General features: G+C 48.3%; 1 protein-coding gene and 1 long non-coding RNA gene across 13 annotated transcripts; one reads left to right on the plus strand and one right to left on the minus strand.

Annotated features, from left to right (window-relative positions):
• The first annotated feature begins 777 nt into the window (after positions 1-777).
• On the plus strand, positions 778-16,161 carry TTLL13 (tubulin tyrosine ligase like 13). 12 transcript variants are annotated; one of them, XM_072950780.1, is made up of 19 exons: positions 778-1,046; positions 1,610-1,880; positions 2,227-2,267; positions 3,007-3,125; positions 4,516-4,646; positions 5,136-5,292; positions 5,815-5,958; positions 6,334-6,419; positions 6,691-6,922; positions 7,392-7,585; positions 9,007-9,192; positions 9,491-9,671; positions 9,953-10,132; positions 10,724-11,034; positions 11,414-11,520; positions 12,192-12,585; positions 12,990-13,100; positions 15,057-15,117; positions 15,278-15,440. In XM_072950780.1, the coding sequence occupies exons 2-19, from the start codon at positions 1,621-1,623 to the stop codon at positions 15,302-15,304; spliced, it is 2,922 nt and encodes a 973-aa protein (XP_072806881.1). In that variant the 5' UTR covers positions 778-1,046; positions 1,610-1,620; the 3' UTR covers positions 15,305-15,440. The 12 variants fall into 12 exon arrangements, with proteins under 12 accessions (XP_072806881.1, XP_072806884.1, XP_072806883.1 ...); XM_072950778.1 differs by having other exon boundaries at positions 783-1,046; positions 10,678-10,763; positions 10,834-11,034; positions 15,057-16,161; XM_072950779.1 differs by having other exon boundaries at positions 783-1,046; positions 1,610-1,708; positions 1,796-1,880; positions 15,057-16,161.
• On the minus strand, positions 1,752-12,294 carry LOC140689715 (uncharacterized). The gene is made up of 2 exons (XR_012064787.1): positions 12,205-12,294; positions 1,752-1,968 (listed from the first exon to the last, which is right to left on the minus strand). It is a non-coding gene; the product is annotated as an uncharacterized lncRNA (long non-coding RNA).
• Positions 16,162-16,252: the final 91 nt, after the last annotated feature.

A 16,252-nucleotide genomic window follows, 5' to 3' on the forward strand; every position in this document is an offset into this window, starting at 1 on the left:
AGTTAAGAGGTTGATGAATGATGAAAATTCAGGCAAGAAATGACGGGTCAGGTACTAGAACAGTGCCTGGAACACTACTTGAAAGAGTAAGAAAAACGTGTGTCCTGGAAGGTAAGGGACTTCGAAGCATCTCTAGGAGAGGGTAACAGAGATGATGTCTTTCCAGGTGCCCCTCCCCCATCCTCGGGTCACAAACAAGTTAAAAAAGTCTGTGAATCAAAAATGACCGTGTCTTTTTAAAGGAGGGAAAAATTTTAAGTGTCGTCTAGATTTAGGCACGTGGGATGAACTTAAAATGACAAATTGGGCTGGGTTTGGTAGAGGTGGTGATCAGAAGTCAAAGTGGCTGGACGTCAGGAAGAGACCACAGTGAACTTTGATGAGCACCTTGAGGGCATGGGTACTAATCACGGCCGTCCCTCGTAAGTGCTGAGACTGTGCTCAAGACATGGTAACTTAAAAAAATGAAGAAAGGCAAGCAGATATTTGTCCCGAGCACTGACTTGGCCAAATCCGGTGCTTGGCCTGTGGGTTCAAGGAAAGGATCTGGGTAGGGCTTGAGCGAACCGGCGTGACAGCGGAAGGCCTGCAAGTTCCATTATGCATCCAGTCAGCTACAACAGGAATTCGGCCTCGCGGGCCGCGGGCTTGATTCCACCGCCAGCCCCTGCCCAAGATGGCCTCGGCGGGCGCCCAGGTGGGTGTGGTTTTCGGGGAGGCCCCGCCCCCAGAACGCTGCTCTAATGGGAGCCTTCTCGTGTCCATGGCGACGGCGGCGGCGGCGGCTGCCGCCTTGGAGAAGGAGGTGCCGCCGCCGCCGCCGGGATCTCCGAGCTAGGCACGAACCCCGGGCGCAGTGGGGAGCGGGCTCCCCCTCGCGATTGGCCGGGACAACCAGTCCTGTGGAACAAGGAGGCGGCTCCGGAGGACCAGCAACGCCCAAGAAGGAGCAAGAGCCAGCTGAAGGGCGGACATGAACGACCAGCTGAGTCCAGCACCGGGCCGATAGGGGCAGATCCAGCAGCTCCTCCTCTTCGGAACCTCGGGTGGGCAGTGTCTGTCGGGGGCTCCCCCTTTGCTCTCAGAGCCCAAGGGGTCTTGGCCGTTGGGTGCCTGGCCCCAGTGCATATAGAGAAACTGAGTCATGGGACAGGGAAAAAAGGCTGGCCTAGGCGATCTTTGGTCCCCAGCTCTGTTTTAAAAGCAAAGCACCCCCTCCCCGCCCCAGCGCCCCCAGCCATCCACCATCACATGGAAGAATAAAAAAAGCTATGGTCATGGTCGCTGCCAGCTCAGATCAGCCCCTGAATGCTTCCTAGAATGTTATTTGGAGTGATCTTGGATGATGGGGGCTTGTCAGCGAATCCAACATCTCACAGGCAAACCACAGACCCCATTACCTACTTGGAAACATCGCATTCTGTAGTGGGACTGTTCTGTTCTGAAGGAGCAGCAACATTCCTTATAACACAATGAAGGTCCTTAGCTGGATTTCTGCAGGCCTTCCCGGGACTGGCGGGAGGCCTGACATCATACATACATACATACATACATATGGGAGGTCTGACATCTATATATATATATTTCACTCCCACCCCTCTCCTTTCAGAATCTAAAAGGATGGAGCCAAGTACCTGTAAGACCAGTGAATCAGAGGAAGACTATGTTGAAGAGGAGGGATCTGAGGAGGAATGTGTTAAAGGGGAAGGTACCACCCCTTCTAACCCTTCTCATCAGGCACTCTCAAAAGCTGACTGCAATGCATTTATGAATGGAGTTGCCTTATCCGTTGTAGCCAAGAAAATACCAAAGAAAGTCATAACCCCAGCTGACCCAGATGACTTAGAAGTTGGGAGGAGAAAGAAAAGGCGGAAACACAGGTAATGGTTCCCTGGACCCCCTCACTTGCTTAGCTCCAGAGTCATCTCCTGCCCTTCAACAGTTGGGATCCAAGGTCTTCCCTTTAGCCTAGGAAAGAGGACAGGGCATACAGTAGATCATTAACCTTTTGATACTACAAAAACAAAGAAAATTCAGAACAATTTGGGCTTGTCTAGTTTAGAATTTCAGCAAGTTGATATCATCTTGGCCTTTCCTTTGAATGGCTTCTAGAGAAAATGAATTGCACTGTGCATTTGTTGGGTGTCTCTTTATTGGGGTGCCTGGCAGCCCAGGGTCTATCCTTCTCTTCCACTCTGCCTGATTTTTGCTCTGCCTCCATTCCAGACCCTTGGCCATCAACCTGACCAACTGCAAATATGAGAGTGGTAAGCACCCAGCTCGTCACTCACACCACTGGGCATAAGAGGGCACTTAGGGCTGTGGCTTTCACCCTGGAGATGGTCCTCCAAGCTGCTCCCAGCCCCCAGATCTTGTTAGGCTGAGGCTGGTCTATAACCTGTACTGAGCCTCCTGGCTCAGCTACAGGCAGTTGAGACATCATAGTTCGAGTTTGTCTCAGTGGCAGGGCGGGAATCTCCACAGTTGGCTAACAACAACAAGAGAATGACTGAGGGTCATCATTGCTCCACCGTTCCTAGATTTTACCAGAGATAAGATGAAACCAGGTTAAAACTGTTTTTTCAACTCAGATTTTGAGGGCGCTTCAGCAATTAAAAAAAAAAATCACCAGTTAGGTCAGTCATTTCTAACTCCCCTTATCCCCCCAACCCAGGCATCATACAAGGGGCCCCCCAGAGTGTGAGGCGCCAGTGTGACCCCTACTAAGGGTCAGCTCTATGGGTCAGAAACTATCCTAATTGAGATAGAAGACTGACAAGGACAGGGAGCCAGGCTCTAGTTTTCTGTCACAGATTTTGGAAGGGCCCTGACAGCCTCATGAGCTTGGAACTGTCACATGGTAACTAGAGTGCAGAGCTGAGGTAAAAACTATCCCCCTCTCCAACCCACTCTCTGGTCAGGTCTGTTCCTGACCCGACCCAGCTACAGTCCGAGAGCTTGTTGCCAGTGCCCAGGCTGGCTCCACTGACTTCCCGCTCTCCACAGTGCGTCGAGCAGCTCAAATGTGTGGCCTGAAAGAGGTGGGGGAGGATGAAGAGTGGACAGTGTACTGGACAGACTGCTCTGTTTCACTGGAACGAGTCATGGACATGAAGAGGTTTCAGGTACAACCTCCCCACCCCAGACCCTAAAGGGACTACCGCTCCAGAATGACGACTCGTATCCTTCTGCCCAGGCACCTGAGGCTGCCACTCTGGGTGGCTGTACCCTTGTGTAGAGTAGGAGAGATCATAGCCAGGGGCTTCTAAACCAATGGAAATATTCTCCTCTTGGGCCTCTGGTACTTTTGTTATCTGAAGGAAGTGTCTGCTGGGCACATTCTATCTCAATATTTGCCACTTACCTGGAAGCATCTGTGCTCAGCTGGCACCCTCCAGGGCGGGTGAGCCTATCCTAGGGGGAAGACTGGGAGGCAGCTCAGAGCTAACAGTAGAGCCAGCTAAATGATCCAGCCTTCTAAGCAGCTCAGCCTAGCTTCCACATCCATTAAGAGTCAGTGTGGGGTCCCGCACAGCAGTGAGAAAGTCAGGAAAGATGGACCAGGGTCCACAAGCAGACTATTACTTCTTATTGGTATTTTCGTTACCCTCTGGTCTTTGTAGTGGTTCACAGTAAAATAATTTTAAAATGTCTGCAAGCTTATTTTGAGGTGAAGCTAAGCAGGGAGCTGAGACTGTAATGTGCCCACAAATCATGGGAGAAGATCCAGAGAGAGAGAGAGAGAGAGAGGGAGAGAGACGGCTAGACATACTCAAGAAGCCCCAAAGAAAGGGCAGGCAGGGAACAGTTGTAAGATGAGGGTAACAGTAACAGCATTATTGAGGGTTCATTACACGGCAGACACTGTTAAGTGCTGTTTCATTCTCATGTCAATAAATTCTCAAAAAAATAGCCTTATGAAAAATAAACTTTAAAAAATTTTAAAGATACTCTTATGTTAAGGACACAGGCTCAGGAATACGAGTTCACACAGCTAGTGCGGGGGAAAGCCAGTGCAGGAGCACTGAGCCTCCCAGCACCACGCACTGCAGGCCGAGCAGTGGGGGTTCCACCATGGCAACGCCGTGCCTTCTGGGAGTGCCAGGGCTGCCCATTCCCTGGAGCTGGTTCTTAGTTTCCTTTCTCCTTGGAGAAATGTTTTTGCATTTGCTTTGTGCCAACACACACCAGTTATTCCTACAGGACTGGGCCCTGGTAGTCTGAGGGATGTTACAAGGTGGCTGAAAGGCCCAAAGTCCTGGCTAGCCCTTCTCACTGCCCCTCATTTCCTAACCTTTCTGTGTATGTGTGTTTGGGGGGGAGGCCAATGGGCAGATTCTCACCTACCTTAGGGAACCTTCCTTTGCTCCATTGGGGTACTAGGTGCAGTGTTTACCTCCACTGTGACTTCTGCCTTGACCTTCCCAGTCCTTCTCCACTGGTACCTGGGATGCCCAGGCCCCAGGAACTGCCCTTTACTCTGGTGGGTAGTATAACCAACTGGCTCTGTTTCAGAAAATCAACCACTTCCCTGGCATGACAGAAATCTGCCGCAAAGATCTGCTGGCTCGGAACCTCAACCGCATGCAGAAACTCTATCCTACAGAGTACAACATCTTCCCCCGCACCTGGTGCCTCCCCGCAGAGTGAGTGATACTCCCCAGGTTGAGATACTTGGGGAGGGAAGGGTTCACCAACTCAGTTCTCACCAGACTCTGGCCTTGGGACCTAGAATGTCTTAGATGGATGGAAGTAGGAGAGTTTGAGCTGGTTAAAGAAAAGTAGGTCTCAAACTATTATGTATAAAATAAGCTACAAGAATATATTGTACAACGCAGGGAATATAGCCAGTATTTTATAAGAACTATAAATGGAGCGTAACCTTTACAAATTGTGAATATACTATATTGTATACCTTATATAATATTGTACATCAACAATAACTTATATAATATTGTACATCGACTATACTTCAACTTCAAAAAAAAAAAAAAACCCAGGGGGGAAAAAATGAAAAGAAAAGTAGGTGTGAGACTGAGTACTCCAGCAAGAGCATAGACTGGATAACAGGAAGAAGTCCACAGGGACAGCCATCATGCACAGAAACCCTCTGACCAGCCCCTCTCTGCACATAGCTACGGGGACTTCCAGTCCTATGGTCGTCAGCGAAAAACCCGCACTTATATCTGCAAGCCAGACAGTGGCTGCCAGGGACGTGGCATCTTCATCACCCGAAATCCACGGGAGATCAAGCCAGGAGAGCATATGATCTGCCAGCAGTACATCTCCAAGGTGAAGGGTGCCTCAGTACCACCAGGTCCCTCTGCCAGCACTGGGGTGCCCCGTCTTTCCCAAAGCCAGGGAGGCTAGTTTTAGGCCTCCACCCTTCCTGCTATCCCACGTCAATCTTGGAGGCAGTGTGGAGCCAACCTGCTCTGAATCTGAGTTTTTTTACTTTCTAGATATGTGATCTTGAGCAAATTTCTTAACTTTTCCAGGCCTCAGTTTCTTCATTTATTAATGGGTATAAAAACAGTAACTACTTTATACGGTTATTGTGAAAATTAAATGAGTTATTATGTATTTGAAGCACTTACAACAGTTGGTGGAACATATTAAGTACTTAAAAAGTACAGTCAGCCCTCCATAGCCACAGATGTGGAAACTGCGGCTATGGAGGGCTGACTGTACTATGCCACTTTATATGAGATTCATGGATTTTGGTATCCCTGAGGTGTCCTGGAGCCAATCCCCTGCAGATACTGAGGGACCACTGTATTATTATTTTTCCCCGGTGGATATGCATGCTCTCAGCCCTTCCTCATTGACGGCTTCAAGTTTGATATGCGAATCTACGTCCTGATCACATCCTGCGACCCTCTTCGGATCTTCATGTATGAGGAGGGCCTGGCCCGCTTTGCCACCGTGCCCTACGTGGAGCGCAGCCACAACAACCTGGTGAGGGGCCAGCTGGCAGTGCTGGGAGGCGGGGCAGCACTCTCTTCTCTTCCACTGCCAGTAGTGCTGAGGTTCTATGGAAAAACCAGGTAGAGGCTTGTCTCGCAGCTAACTTGTCATGCATGAACAGGCATTGAAACCTGTGAGCACCTCAGCACCTAGCTGGGAAGAGAGCATTCAGGGGGTGGTGACTGCAGAAAGGCCATGCCTGCAGGAATGGCACACTCTCCTCCCCAGCTTACAGGACAGTCCTTGGTGAAGAGGGACAGGAGATGAGCCATCCTGGGGAGGGGAGGGCAATCAAAAGGCAACAAAGGGCTGGAGAGGAGAGTTGACTGGAAGCAGTCTGAGACCACATGGCCACTGTCTTCCCAGGATGACGTCTGCATGCACCTGACCAACTATGCTATCAACAAACACAATGAGAATTTTGTCCGGGATGATGCTGTGGGCAGTAAGAGGTATGCCCTACTCTGTTTTCTCCTCTCTCTGTCCTTTAGCCCCACAGTCTCAGCAGCCCATGAAACTGAGATGGCTCATGTGAAGTTGAGCTGGCTCAGCCTTTATAGACCCCTGTACTGTGCCTGACCACCAAGGGCAGCCCAAACCCCACCCTGTAACTAAGCCCTGCTCCAAGCTCATGGCAGCCCTTTAAAGCACAAGAAACCGACACATGGAATTAGGGTTAGTGTTAGTCCCCACTGGTCTTCCTCTGAGCACTGGGCCTCACAGGAAGCTGTCGACGCTCAACACCTGGCTGCGAGAGCATGGCTACGACCCCCGAGAGCTGTGGGGGGACATCGAGGACATCATCATCAAAACCATCATCTCGGCACATTCTGTTCTTCGCCACAACTACCGAACCTGTTTTCCCCAATATCTGAGTGGAGGTACATGTGCCTGTTTTGAGATTCTTGGTTTTGACATCTTGCTGGACCACAAGCTGAAGCCCTGGCTGCTGGAGGTGAGGATTATCTCCTGGGCTTTACAAAACCAAGGTCCGCCCCTGAACAGGACACCTGGGATAGAAGTGTACGCAGGTGGTGGAACAGAGAATGGGGGACACAGAGGCACAAGGGTGGACAGGAACTAGAAAGTGTAATATCTCTGCACTTTTGACCTGCTGAGTCCAGTCTTGGTGGTCTCTGGTCTCCACATAACAATCCAGGTTTTGGATCCCAAGTGTTCCTCATGTAAGCCTTGCCTTTAAGGACACTATAGCTGTAGTCAGGCTGTCTGATTTACTCTCACCAGCCTGTGTGTTGGAGGGATCTCTGTAGCAGAGTCCTGTGGCCTTGGAAGTCAGAACATTGAGACTCCCTGGTTGAGGCCACTGGAGGGGGATGTCTCCTAGACCCTCCAGCTGGGCCTGCAAGAATCATGACCTGCTCAGGTGGACTAGGAAAGGGATGGATAATTACTCCTCCTGGCAGGTAAACCACTCTCCAAGCTTCACCACTGACTCACGCCTTGATCGGGAAGTGAAGGATGCACTTCTCTGTGATGCCATGACTCTTATCAACCTCCGAGGCTGTGACAAAAGAAAGGTGATAGAGGAGGACAAGCGGCGAGTCAAGGAGAGGCTTTTCCAGTGCCACCAACAGCCAAGAGAAGCCAAGGGCTCCAGGTGTTTGACATGTGTTTAGTCATGTAACTTACCTTCCTTGCTATTAGTTTCCTGAGAGTATAAGTCCTTCTCTAGATGGAGACGGCAGCCTGGGGCTAACTAGCTATTAAAAACAATTTTCTTGCATAGATAATACATCATGTATCATAGATAATATCTTCAAAATTCAAAAGACACAGTGAATAGTCTCTCTCCTACCCTCCTCCTCCAACTACTCAGTTTTCTTCCCTGGAGCCAATCAATGTTTCTTGGGTCATGTATATACTTTCACAAACATTTATGCACATATATATGTGTATTTATATAAACTGTTTTTCTCCCTTTATCCACCCAGACAGTAACATAACTTTCTCACACTCTGTACCCAATGTATTTTAGAGCTATTTCGTATTAGCACATAAGGAACTTTATGTGGTCTTATTGGCCATTTTTTTTTAAACAAAGCTCCTCTAGAAACCATTTCCTAAGAAAGTTTATAACGAAAAAAACACAGAAAACATTTAGTTATTCAATAATAGGGTAATGTTTAAATCAGTATTGTTTACCCACTGTTGTTTAATTTTAAGATGGGTTTAAAACATGGTAATTTGTTGCTGACACCAAATTATAATTCATTAATGATAATAAAAATGAACTGGAATCGATTTAGGATTATTTCTATAATAGCATCACTCGTCACCACTTGCATTGCAATATGCAGGACCAGTGTGTATTTGATTTGCCGTGATATCCTGAGGGCCTGGCACACAGCAGGCATTCAGATGTTCAAGTGAACAAAGGTGAAGTGTAACTGTAAGATACCCTAGATATTCTCATGAGACTGATGGTGCATGTGACTGTTAGGAATCATGCCTTTTAATGGGGAAAAAGGTTAAAAACTACTGGACTTAATAAAAGTACAATCATAGACTCACTAGACTACTAGGCCATTTTAAAATTTTGTATGATCCCATTTTCTTCTAAAACAAGGAAGGAAAGGAGGGAATAAAGAACAAGTGAGTGGCAAAGCCAGGATTCAAACTCAGTAAGTCCTGCCCCAGAGTCCATGCTCATAGCCAATATGCTAATTTCACAGTAAGATTAGAGGTTTCTAGCTTCCTTCTGCTCTTCTAAATTTTCTGTAATTAACATATACTACTCTGTAATCAGAAACCTAAAATATTATGATAACTTGGAGTGCTAGTTTATGAATGGATGCCTTTGTACTTATGATGAAAACCAGATTTCTGGAAGTCAAGCCTGTTTTCATGGCTACACACAGGTGGGACTGGCCACAGATGGGCCTGGCAGCTTTCATCACACAGGCAGGGGCCAGAAAGGCCATGAAGTTAGGAGGTTCTCAATGCTTTAGCCAGCCTTCCTTTCCCTGTTGAACATTCTCATAGCCCTTCCCTGATTCACCCTGAGCTTGGTTTCCATAGGCGAGAACAAAGTGAGTCATCCCATGCAGCACTGCTGGACCAGGAACGCTATGAGGATGCCCACCTTGGGGGGTACCGGCGGATCTACCCTGGGCCCGACACAGAGAAGTATGCACCCTTCTTCAAGCACAATGGCTCCCTCTTCCAGGAGACGGCTGCTTCCAAGGCCAGAGAGGAGTGTGCCAGGTACTTTGCCCTGCAGTCTCCTCTGTCCACTTGTGTGGGGGCAAATCCTGAAGCTGAACTGCTCCTCTGCAGGGAGGAGAGGAAGCCAGATACTTGAGGAAAGAGGAATGGAGTTATAAATTCTATCAGACTCTTAATGACTCAGTTTAGTAGGTTTCCCCATCTTCCCCCTCCTTCCTTTCCCATCAGTCCTCAGAGCAGATCATAATTTCCTGCTTTCTCCCCATCACTATTTTCCCTTACCCCTCTTCTCCCGAACACAATTTCTCCAGTATCTGAAGCTGCTATGTCTTGTCAGGCAGCAACTGGAAGAGATCCGCCTTAAGCAGGAACAGCAGGAGACCTCAGGCAATAAGAGACGAAAGGAAAACAAGGACCAGAACCAGGGTGAATCAGCAGGGGAGAAGAGCCAATCCAGGGCCCGGCTCAGGAGCCTTTCCACCCACTTGGCTTATAGGAACCGGAACCGGGAGAAAGAGGTGTCAGGGGTTTTGTGGCTCTTGCTTTTCTGCAGGAAAACAGGTTGGGACTACTAGAGAAAAGGAGTCTCTTCTCCTCCTGTACAAGAGAGATGAGTTCCTAATCAGTACACTGAATCTGACTTTTTGGACCAGGAGGTGAGAGAGTGGATAGCAAAGGGACCCTCCCACTAAGGTCAGGGAAGGGACAAAGATAGAGCGGGCAGGAGTCTTGCAACCATCTTTGTGGATGATTGGGGACTTACTGGAGATCCTGCATTCATCTCTCATGTACCTTGCAGCTGCCACCAGTACACCTGGACACCATGCAGCCTCAAGAAATTGTGGAAGAGGAGGAGCTGGAGCGGATGAAGGCCCTGCTACAAAGGGAAAATCTCATCCGAAGTCTGGGTATTGTAGAGCAGCTCACCCACATTCTGCACCCCAGCCACCAGGGCCAGAAAAAACTTCACGAGTATCAGGTGAGAGTCCCTACACAGCCTCTCACAGAACAAGGGAACAAGGGCTGTACTGGCACATGGTGGTGGCCACAGCCAAGGAGGCTAATGTGATGGTATCTGGCAGTGGAGCCTGGGAAAGCAGGGTATGCCTGGCCTTGGGAAAGGGTCTGTTGGTTCCTTTTGCATCTGTTCCCAAGCTCCCTTGTTTTTAGTAATGACATCCAGCAAAGTGCAGCTCCCAACCTCCTCACTTACAAGAGACTTGTTCTCTATATTCCTGTCTTGCAGTAACCCAAACTCATGACTGACAACTAACAAGGCCACCACCCTCAGTGGCCTCTGTGTAATTCGTCCCTATCACTGCCAGTGCCATGGCTCTAATGGGAGAAAAGTAAACAGTTTTGGGCCAACAAAACAGCTGCCAAATTCACTGTTCCCTCGGCTAGTAGAAAACCTGTTGGGTCCTCTGTTTTTGTTGAACCCCAAAGGAGTAGCTGGTTAAATAGTGGCCACAGCCTAGAAGAGATTTTTTTCAGTTACCTATTTTCTTCCACCATTCCATCCAGACTCACAAGAAATGTGGTAAGGGGCTGCTCTTCTCCTCTAGCCTAGATTTCACCAGGACAGGCTGGGCAGTCAAGAACTGCAATCTGTGAGTTTGGTCCCATTGGTCCTCCTGAGAAGGGCTGCCAAAGAGCAGGTTCCTCACTTCCTGCATCCAGTTCAGCCCCACGAGTTGATCCCCAGGATCGTAGGGCCACCGTCAAGCATGAATGCTGCAGTTCCACATCATTCCTGGTGCCATCTGCAGCCCAAGAACTTCAACTGGATAAGAGCTCCAGCAGCCATCAGCCTCTGTTCATTGTCAATGAAGACATCTGGAAGGCACTATTTTCCCAGTGCCAGAGTCAGCCTTACAAGCCGTAAGTATGCAAAACCAGCTTTGGTCACTCTGACTCGTGCAAATTCCCACTAGCAAACATTACAGCTGGGATGCTTCCAAAATATTATATGGCACTTCCAGCAGTGTGGGAATGAGGAAGGTACTGGACCCATTTATTTACCTCCTATGTACTAGACCTTGGATATAGAAATAGCAGAAATACAGTCCACAGCACTCAACAAACAGTAACAGGGCTGTGGACAAGTAAACACACCAATTACAATACAGCGTGGTACAGATGCTGGAGGGAAGCATGGGATGCCATTCCTCTGTGTTGGGAACTGGGCAACAGTTGGGAAAGAGGTGAGCAAATCTCTTGGGTGAATATCAACTCAGGGGGACCCATGTTTCCACTGCAGAAGGCCAAGCCAGCAGAAGACTAGAAGCCATAAACCAAGCCCTGGCAGGACGAGTGTCACCCTCTTTAACCCCAAGCCAGGGCCATCTTCTGCAACGGGAAAGAGTGGTAAGTGGCTTATGGATTGAATGCACCTTGCCCTCCATGCTAGACTCTGGAAACAGAGCAGCCAAGGCCCAGGATCTCACCCTCTGCCCTGCCTCTGCACCCCTGCTGTAGCACAACCCTGCACTCCTGGACAGCAAGCACCACAGGTAAATGCAGGAAAGAAGCCCAGCACTCAGGCTCTCCTGGAGAGCCCCCTTCAGGTTTCCAAAGGGGCAAAGGGTCTTCAATCTTTGCTAACTCAGACTGCCACCAAAGTTCAGTTTTAAAAGCCCTGGCCAGGAACCCTATTTGCATAAAGCAAAACACAAAGACGCCCATAATTCCTCAATTCCATAAGATTATTTCCAGATCAGTAAAGACTATAAGATGAAGAGGAGCCAGGGCGATGTGCTCATCTCTAACCTTCAAACCTCAGCCTGGATTTACCACTAGATGATGGGTCTGACCCCTGGGTGAGGCCCGGGACGGGAGGTTATCTGGGAGACAAGAAGCCCCTTTCCCAGAGGAGCCGAGTCCCCACGGTACGGGACTGTCGCCATCAGTGGACCGCCAAGAGGACGCCCTTCCCGCCGCCGTGGCGGAGACAGGACGGCCTGGGCAGCCGTTGGGGCAGAGGGGCAGCTTTTGGCAATTGAACCCGTCTTTTTATTAAAATTTATGCCGTTTTGCAGGCGTGTCCTCTACCTCATTCCGGCCCGCGAATGGTAGGGAAGTCTTCTCCATAATTACAGTCAGGAAGGGTGGGCCTTGGAACGGTTCAAGCTCTGAAGTCACGCCCTCAGCCGGAAGCGGGAAGGAGGCGCAATCAACCCAGCTTCCTGCCCGCCCCCGTTACTTCCGGTTCCGCTCCTGGCTTCCGGTGCTGAAGCATTTTGGGTTATTGAGGGCTGTTTTTGTCGACATGGCGATTGCTCTGAACCTCTTGCTGGGCGGGCGTGTACGTGCAGCGGTCGCTCGCTGTGGGTTCGCGACCCGAGGGGTGGCGAGCCCAGGCTCTATCGGCCGTGAGCCGGACCCCGATTCTGACTGGGAGCCGGAGGAGCGGGAGCTGCAGGAGGTGGAGAGGTACCAGCTCCTTCCCGGGCCCTCAGCCTGAAACAGAGCCTCGTACCCCGGCGCCCCAGGCCTCGCCCTGTTGGCTCATAGGCGTTCTGCCGTGGCGTCCGCAGTGGCCCTTATTTCTCACCCATTGTCAGGGGCGCAGAGTGTTAGCTCCCTTGGGACCACGGGTCCCTTCACCAGTGACGTATTTCATCGCCCGCTTAGAGAATTCGGCAGCAGCTTGTGGGCTGCTGTTGTTCTAGGTGTTAGACTTACGGGGCGGTGTACTGAGCAAATCTGGGCTGGCTTATATGGCCAGGTTGCCCTTGCAAAGAGATGCGGGATGGGCGCCCTGTGTTTAGCCCAAGGCTCTTAAACTACCCATCTAGCTTCCACGCATGGCTGCTGCCATTGGTTCTCTCCCCTAGCGCCCTGAAACGACAGAAAAAAGCCATCCGGTTCCAGAAAATTCGAAGGCAAATGGAGGTGCCAGGTGCCCCGCCCAGGACCCTGACGTGGGAAGCCATGGAGCAGATCCGGTAAGACTCTTGGTAGTTCGGATCTGCTGTGATGAGAAGTGAATGATATTGGGGCCTAGAACGCTGTTTTTATATCTTACTTTTTAGTATTTAAGATTTCTAACAGAAAAGTGAAATAAAACGAACTTCCCTAAGACCCTCATCTAGCTTTAATAGTTTTTAACTTTCTGACATGGTTCATTTTTGCTGAAATTTTTAAATAGTAAATTGCAGGCGTCACAACATTTAACTCCTTCAAAGTAGATCATGAGGTTCTTGACTAAGTTCCAGGGATGGAGCTTCCATGGTTTCATTTCTCTGAAGGGAGGATCCATATATTTGAAAAGAGATCCTTTTGTAAATGTGAAGTTTTTTGTTTTGAATAGATAATGTATTACATATGGCTCAAAATTAGAACAGTATAACATGACATGTATTAAGAAGTATTAATCCCACCCAGTCTCCTCTGGAGACTATTTTAAATAAAGTTTTCTGTGTCATTTTCTAGGTTTCCTTATGCAAATACAAACAAGCAAGTATGAATATAGAATTTTATTTTCACTTCCTTAATCACAGTGTAATACTATGCTGTTCTGCACTTTGTTTACTTAACATATTTTTACACTTCCCAAGAGAAAGCTCCTCATTCTTTTTTGTAGATGCACAGTAAACTGTAGTTTATTTTACCAGTCTTTTATGGTGGACACTTGGGTTGTTTCCACCCACGTGCTGTAACAAGTAGTGCTCTAGTGCATAACTTTGTATACGCAGCATTTCACATATCTGTCAGAAGTCTTTGTACATTTCCAGAAGTAGATTTGCTGAATCTAAGAGCAAATGGATTTGCCGTTTGATAAATATTGCTAAGTAGCCCTCCATAGGTCATGTACCATTTTTCCATTCCCATTAGAATGACTCTGGAATTGAGACTTAGAGTAAAGGGGATTGTGAGAGCTGATCAAGATTTTATGAGGCTGTAGCACCTTTGTCCTGTCAGCTTCCTCTCCTGTCTTGGATACCAGCTTTTTCAACGCTTACATCTTCCTACTTATCACCTCCCCTTTTGTGATCAATATAAATATCCTTTTACTACAAAGAAAAAAAACAGGCCATTAGGTAAGAACCGTTTAAAGCTTCTTGGTCTTCCTCCTTACCTTCCATTCCCATTACCTTACACTTTATTCACATCTCAGGGGAAGTGGTAGCTCTTCACTAGTCTAGAACCAATCCTCTGGGTTCTCTAGGTCAGATCCCTACCTAATTGATGACTGCCTCCATTTCAACACCACTGAACTGAGCCTCAATAGGAAAATTTGCTCATGGCATTCTGCCACTTAAAATCCTTTCTTCACTGTTGCTTTGGGATAAACTCCAGAATCACTATTCATGATACTATCTTGCTCCTTCTCACACTGTCACACAAGTTGAGCTGTTCCCAACAAAGGTGATGTGCATTTTGTATTTCACATGCTTCTCACTCTGCCATTATTACCTTTGCTCTTCTTCCTCCCCACTCCCCTCTGCCAGCTTATTAAGGCTCAGCCTTTCAGACCAGCTCTAGCACAGACTTCCTGAAGCAATTCCTGGGCCACACTGCAAGTGTTGTGATAGCCTGTCCCTGGGTCTCTGAGTGCTCTCACAGCATCCTCTGCTGTGACACTTGTCATAGTGTTCTTATCTGTCTCCACCACCAGATTGTATGTTCTTTGAAGAGAAGGACAGTCTTCATGCATCCCCAGGTTTTAACTGGGGCCTGGTATGCAGTGGGAGGTGGTCAGCTGATATGAAATAAAGTTACTTGAGTGGCTGAGTATTGTCAGCGCACAGAAATGGAACACAGCCATTTAGTAGCAGAAAATAGAGACTATGTTTGCAGTTTTTCCAAGCCCTCTTTCCATGTATTTATTGCTAGTATTATCAGTTAACTATCTTGATAGGAGACTTCACAGATTGAAAACCTGTTTCTTTTTTTCATAGGTATTTACATAAGGAATTTGCAGAGTCCTGGTCAGTTCCCAGATTGGCTGAAGGCTTTGAGGTCAGCACCGATGTGATTAGAAGGGTTTTAAAAAGCAAGTTTGTACCCACATTGGAACAAAAACTGAAGCAGGATCAAAAAGTCCTTAAGAAAGTTAGGCTTGCCCCCTCGCTCTGGCAGCTCCCAGGCTCTGGGGTTACCTTGAAACCACTTTCTGCAGGCCATTCTGTATCAGGCTCTTTGCTGATGCCGGGGGATGAAGTCTCATCCAAAGGCCATGGTCACATCACAGCATTGAGGGTGATCAAATCGAACACTCACAGTACAAATACACCAAGGAGACAGAAGGGAAGGAATAAAGGAATCCAGGGCCTGGAGGAGGAGAGCTTCATGCCTGTTACTGAAGCCCTAGGTCATCCGAGAGAGCTGCAGAAGTACTCCACCAGTGACTGTGAGGGCACCAGGGCAACTGACTTTGATGGATGGCCGAGTGACAGGAAGCTGGAAGAGTTGAAGGCAGGGGAGCCAGATGACCAGAACTTTAGCAACAAAGTAGTACAGAGGGGGCGAGAGTTCTTTGACAGCAATGGGAACTTCCTGTACAGAATTTGAGCGGAACCTGGCTTGTGGTGATGCTACTCGAAACACAGCTGAGCAAGTATATTTGGATCTGCCTGGATTTCTGTGGATGGATTATCCACCTTGGAATGGGGGGAAATGATGAGCCTGGAATGTGAGATGAAAGCTGCTTGGATCTGAACCTGACAAAGGGGAGAGAACTTCACAGAGCAGATATGTATGGAAGCAGGGTGAGTGACTGGCTGGGTGGATTCCAGCCTCCTGGAGCACTGCTCCTAGTCTGACCTGCGTGGATCTTCAGGATTTACCCTTCTTTCCTGGGCTCTTTGTTGAAACCAGCCTGTGTTGTGTTGCATGTGTTGTTAGGAGTTTTTGTGATACTTTCAGTATATGTTTGGGAGGAAATGAAAAATTTGCATTTTCACCTCATTTACTTTTTGATTAATGAACTCTTTAACAGTTCTGGAACTGCTTAGTCCATTGGTTGATTTCATTATGTGCGAAATAAAGTAAAATGTAGCAGTCTGTGTTGATTGGTGCTTTCTGGGTTTGGGAGGGTTTCCCTGTGAAGGGAAGGGAAGAGGCAAAGTGTCCCTTGTCTAAATATTGGGAGAGA

This window comes from Vicugna pacos, chromosome 27 (assembly GCF_048564905.1).
Source record: "Vicugna pacos chromosome 27, VicPac4, whole genome shotgun sequence".
In the NCBI taxonomy this organism is placed as follows: domain Eukaryota; kingdom Metazoa; phylum Chordata; class Mammalia; order Artiodactyla; family Camelidae; genus Vicugna; species Vicugna pacos.

Excerpts from the sequence above, each read along its gene's own strand:
- TTLL13 (XM_072950777.1), top strand. The coding sequence starts at position 1,621 with ATGGAGCCAAGTACCTGTAAGACCAGTGAATCAGAGGAAGACTATGTT. Across the intron at positions 6,420-6,690 it reads GATGCTGTGGGCAGTAAGAG|GAAGCTGTCGACGCTCAACA; the intron begins GTATGCCCTACT and ends TGGGCCTCACAG. Across the intron at positions 11,521-12,191 it reads TTCTGCAACGGGAAAGAGTG|GCGTGTCCTCTACCTCATTC; the intron begins GTAAGTGGCTTA and ends GCCGTTTTGCAG.